Source organism: Drosophila willistoni (assembly GCF_018902025.1).
Source record: "Drosophila willistoni isolate 14030-0811.24 chromosome 2L unlocalized genomic scaffold, UCI_dwil_1.1 Seg168, whole genome shotgun sequence".
Lineage (NCBI taxonomy): Eukaryota > Metazoa > Arthropoda > Insecta > Diptera > Drosophilidae > Drosophila > Drosophila willistoni.
Window position 1 is genome coordinate 5,266,249 of NW_025814047.1, and position 5,932 is coordinate 5,272,180.

Sequence of the window (5,932 nt, forward strand, 5' to 3'; positions counted from 1 at the left end):
AGCAAAAGAGCAAGCATAAGCATGTGAGAGAGCAGCAGCGGCAGCAGCAGAGACCAGAGAATGCATATGCATATGTGTGTATCTGTGTTTGGCTGTCTCTGCCTCTGCCGGTGCACTCACAAACACACACACACAAACACATGCATGTGCACACACATATACATATATTGTCTGTCTGTGCCCGCTGTTGCGCTCGCCTGTCGTTATGTCTGTGTATCTGTGTGTGTGTATGCTGCTGCCGCTGCGTCGTTGTCGTCGCTGCCTCGTCGTTTTGAACAATTTTCAACCAGCCAACGGAGTCGCATTGGCCAACTTCAGCAATCAGTTCGAGTTGAAGCGCGAGGCGGTAAACATGTTTTGAGAAAACGAGCTCCGGCGCCCAAAAATAGTTAAAAACACCAAACAAACAAAAAGATTTTTCAACTTTGTTTTGTGTGTGCCGCGTCTCGTCTCGTAAAGAATAAAAAACAAACCAAAATCAATTCACAAACATAAAAAGAAAGAAAATTGCAAATACGAAACGAAATTTGTATAATTTCGTTATCATAAGAAAATCGCTAAGTGTCACGACCAAAATATACGACGACGAAATAAAACAAGGATTACGGTTTTACACGCGGGTTGGAAAGAAAGCGATCAAATTAAAAATGAAAACCAGAAAGTGACAAATTTTTTGTGGTTTTTTCTCTAAAGAAAAATAATCAACGAAGAAAGCAGAAAAATAAAAAATAAATAAATCTAAGCAAATTGAGCTTAAGAATCAATTCCCCTTCCCACCCCCCAAAACAACACACACACACACACTACACACACAACGCACAACAAGCAACATGTCATCATCAACAACATCCGCGTCAATGTGCCTGTTGCTTCTGCAAGTTGCGATAGTTGCGGCACTTCTGCTGGTCCACACAACGCATGCGCAGCAGTGCGCCTGGGAATTTGTCCGCACCACAATGGATATTAAGTGCAATGTACGTTCCCTAGAAGCCGCTGGTGGAGTGCCTCTGGATTTGCAAGTCGCGGAGACGGCAAATCGCTTGGAGTTGCAATGCACTCCGGACTTGTTGCACGCCAGTGAGCTGGCGCCTGGCATGTTTGCGCGGCTGCAAAAGTTATCCGAATTGCAGGTGGACTCGTGCAAATTGCAACGTATACCACCGAATGCCTTTGAGGGTCTTATGTCGCTGAAGCGTCTGAATCTGGAGACGCACAACGCCATGTGGGGACCGGGCAAGACGCTGGAGCTGCACAGCCAGTCGTTTCATGGCCTCCGTGAATTGAGTGAGTTGCATTTGGGTGATAATAATGTGCGGTCGCTGCCCGAGGGTTTGTGGTGTGCCATGCCAAGTCTGCAGCTGCTCAATCTTACCCAGAATCGTATACGTTCCGCCGAGTATTTGGGTTTCTCGGAGAAACTCTGCCTGGGATCGGCCCTGGGCAATGCCAATGGAGCTGTCAGCGGTGGCTCCGAGTTGCAAGTTCTCGATGTGTCGTTCAATGAGTTGCGCTCTTTGCCAGATGCTTGGGGCGCTTCACGCCTGCGTCGCCTACAGACATTGAGTTTGCAGCACAATAACATCAGTTCGCTGGCTCCCAATTCATTGGCCGGTTTGAGTTCGCTGCGTGTGCTGAATTTATCGTACAATCATTTGGAATCACTGCCCGCTGATGCTTTTGCCGGGAATAAGGAGTTGCGAGAGTTGCATTTGCAAGGCAACGATTTGTATGACCTGCCCAAGGGTCTCCTACATCGTCTCGAACAGCTGCTGGTGCTCGATCTGAGTGGCAATCAGCTGACCAGTCATCATGTCGACAATAACACCTTTGCCGGATTAATTCGTCTCATCGTTCTCAATCTATCGAACAATGCTTTGACCCGCATTGGTGCCAAGACATTTAAGGAGTTGTATTTCCTGCAAATTTTGGACATGCGCAACAATTCCATTGGACACATCGAGGAGGGTGCCTTCTTGCCTCTGTACAATTTGCATACCCTGAATCTTGCCGAGAATCGTCTCCACACACTGGACAACAAAATCTTCAATGGTCTGTATGTGCTGACTAAATTGACGCTGAACAACAATCTCGTTAGCATTGTGGAATCGCAAGCCTTCCGTAATTGCTCTGATTTGAAGGAATTGGATTTGAGCTCCAATCAATTGGTGGAAGTTCCCGAAGCTGTGCAAGATCTTAGCATGCTGAAGACTCTGGATTTGGGTGAGAATCAAATATCGGACTTTAAGAATGGAACATTCCGTAATTTGAATCAACTGACGGGTCTGCGTTTAATCGACAATCGCATTGGTAACATCACAGTGGGCATGTTCCAGGATCTGCCACGTCTAAGTGTTCTTAATTTGGCCAAAAATCGCATTCAGAGCATTGAACGTGGTGCTTTCGATAAGAATGCAGAGATTGAAGCCATACGCCTGGATAAGAACTTCCTCACCGATATCAATGGCATCTTTGCCACTTTGGTGTCATTGCTCTGGCTGAATCTCTCGGAGAATCATTTGGTTTGGTTCGATTACGCCTTCATTCCATCGAATTTAAAGTGGTTGGATATCCATGGCAATTATATTGAGGCTTTGGGCAATTACTATAAACTACAGGAGGAGATTCGCGTGACAACTTTGGATGCCAGTCATAATCGCATCACAGAAATTGGTGCCATGTCGGTGCCCAATTCGATTGAGCTGCTATTCATTAACAACAACATCATTAGCCAAATTCAGGCCAACAGTTTTGTGGACAAGACCAAATTGGCTCGTGTCGATCTGTATGCCAATGTGTTGTCCAAGATTTCATTGAATGCTCTGCGTGTGGCTCCAGTGCCTACAGATAAACCAGTGCCCGAGTTCTATTTGGGTGGCAATCCCTTCGAGTGTGATTGTTCCATGGAATGGCTGCAACGCATCAACAATTTGACCACCAGACAACATCCTCGTGTCGTCGATTTGGGTAACATTGAATGCCTTATGCCACACAGTCGCAATGCTCCACTCAGACCCTTGTCGAGTTTGTCTGCCACGGATTTCGTCTGCAAATACGACACTCATTGTCCGCCCACGTGCCACTGCTGCGAGTACGAGCAATGCGAATGCGAAGTCATCTGTCCCAATAATTGCAGTTGCTTCCATGATGCTACTTGGTCTACGAACATTGTGGATTGCGGCAAACAGGATTTGAGTCAAGTGCCAGCAAAGATTCCTCAAGATGTGAGTGACCTTTACTTGGATGGCAATAATATTCCCCACTTGGAGTTGGGTCAGCTGATGGGCAAGCGAAACTTGCGTGCCCTTTACCTCAACTCATCGAATGTGATGACTCTGCGCAATGGAAGTCTGGATCAATTGGGAATGCTGCGTGTCCTGCATTTGGAGAACAACAAATTGACTACCCTGGAGGGACCTGAATTCCGTTCGCTAAGCATGTTGCGTGAATTGTATCTGCATAACAATATGCTGACCCACATTTCGAATGCCACCTTCGAACCTCTGGTCTCGCTGAAGGTTCTTCGTCTGGATAACAATCGTCTCAGCTCTCTGCCCAATCTGCAGTATCGCAACAGTTTGCAGGGTCTAACCTTGGGTCGCAATTCCTGGTCATGCCGTTGCCAACAGCTGCGTGAGTTGGCCCAGTTCGTGTCGGACAATGCCATGATTGTGCGGGATTCACAGGATATCTACTGCCTGGATGCGGGCATTAAGCGGGAACTGGAACTGCTTGGCAATGTCCAAGGTACTGATTGCTCCGAATTGCTTGATGCCAGTGCCAGCAACATCTCCTCGGCTCAGGATATCGCCGGTGGCTATCGTCTGCCCTTGTTGGCTGCCATTCTGGTGCTCATCTTCCTGGTGGTTGTCCTCATCATTGTCTTTGTCTTCCGGGAGAGTGTTCGCATGTGGCTGTTTGCCCACTATGGAGTGAGAGTATGCGAACCACGCTTCGAAGATGCCGGCAAGCTGTACGATGCCATTATCTTGCATTCGGAGAAGGACTATGAGTTTGTGTGCCGTAATATTGCCGCCGAATTGGAGCATGGACGTCCACCCTTCCGTCTATGCATTCAGCAGAGAGACTTGCCTCCCCAGGCTTCCCACTTGCAGTTGGTCGAGGGCGCACGTGCTTCGAGGAAAATAATTTTGGTGCTCACACGCAATCTCTTGGCCACGGAATGGAATCGCATTGAGTTCCGCAACGCTTTTCATGAGGCTCTACGTGGTCTAGCCCAAAAGTTGGTGATTATTGAGGAGACCAGCGTCTCAAGTGAAGCCGAAGATGTGGCCGAATTGGCGCCCTATCTGAAGTCTGTGCCATCCAATCGCCTGCTCACCTGCGATCGTTACTTCTGGGAGAAGCTGCGCTATGCCATACCCATTGAGCTGTCGCCACGCGGCAATAACTACACTCTGGATCATCATGAGCGCTTCAAGCAGCCCGTCTCACCAGGCATGATCTTCCGTCAGGCACCACCTCCGCCAGCCTACTACTGCACCGAGGACATGGAGGCCAATTACAGCTCTGCCACAACAGCCACACCCTCACCACGACCCACCCGCCCTGGAGGTCCAGCACGCATTGTCGACTCTATGCCCCTTTCGATGCCCATGCGTCCGCCCTCGGAGCATATCTACCATAGCATTGAATCGGAATACAGTGCCTACGATCAACATGAAGCTTTGTCCATGATTCCCACTGGCCTAATGCATCATCAGCAGCAGCAGCAACACCACCAGCAGCTGGCGGCGGCGCGTCACCATCAGCAGCAGCAGCAACGTCTATTACAACCCCAATTCCGAGCTGGAGTCGGCGCAATGCCGACTCTGCAGCAGCAGCAACCCCAACAGGCTACAGCTCCTGTACATTTGCGCAGTGGCAGCGGTCTCAGTCAGGCTAGCACTAGCACGCAGTCAACTGCGCAAGCTTCCACTTCCGCTGCCGCAGCGCAGCAGCAGCAACAGCAGCAGCAGCAGCAAGCAGCTGTCAATGAGACAGCCAATAAGAATGGACAAGCTTTCCTGGTGTAAGCTCTAGCTATCCCTTTCTAACCTAACTACTGATCCTGCTGATCCTGCGAAATGGCGGCCATTGGAACAACAAGACTTCTTCATAGGCATTTCTCCTGTTTATTTTTATTATTATTATTATTATTATTATTGTAATAACTATATTAGCCTAGCGCCTTTGGTGTTCATGTGTGAGAGATAACTGTTGTTTGATGTTTTCTTAGTTGTGTAGCACAGCCAAAAAAAAAACCCACATGCACACAAACAAACACACACTCACACAGAGAGAGAAACACGCACATACATACATATACAAATATTTACTAGAAATGTTGCAAAAAACACTTTCAAATTCAATGTGATATATATAATTAAATCGATAAACGATAAAATGCCCCCTAACTGTAATTTGTAGACCTTTACAACAGTATAAATATATACATATATATATTTAGTAGTTCTAGTTCTAGCCAGGCAAGAGAGAACCTACAACACACAAAAAACAACAACAAAAAAACTAAACTAAATAAAAGTAAACTAAATAAAAATTTAAAAACTAATTCAAACGATTGTTAACTAAAAGAATTAATTCATTAGACATTCGTTTATTGTGCAGCAAATTTATCGTGTTATCGAATCATTCATCCTAAGCTAAAAAATTATATATAAAATTAAATACACAATAATACATATATATAAATAAAACTGTATAATCGTACATGTATATAGAAAAGAAAAACAAAAAACACACAACAACAACCATTTAGAGCACTTAATGTATTTATGTAATTTGTAAAGAGTATATAAACATCAAAAAAAAAAAAACAAAAACAAAATGAAAAACTAAACTAATTTAATTAAATTAACTTAATGACAAAAAAATGTATTATTAAATTAATTATTACAATTACATCAAACAA

At 45.6% G+C, this 5,932-nt stretch overlaps 1 protein-coding gene across 1 annotated transcript; it reads left to right on the plus strand.

Moving 5' to 3' along the window:
• Positions 1–698: 698 nt before the first annotated feature.
• Positions 699–5,544, plus strand: LOC6640905 (toll-like receptor 7). Its single transcript, XM_002063825.4, has one exon. The coding sequence runs from the start codon at positions 831–833 to the stop codon at positions 5,031–5,033; it is 4,203 nt and encodes a 1,400-aa protein (XP_002063861.3). The 5' UTR covers positions 699–830; the 3' UTR covers positions 5,034–5,544.
• Positions 5,545–5,932: the final 388 nt, after the last annotated feature.

What these genes read in the sequence shown, in the direction of transcription:
- LOC6640905 (XM_002063825.4), top strand. Translation starts at nt 831, where the DNA reads ATGTCATCATCAACAACATCCGCGTCAATGTGCCTGTTGCTTCTGCAA.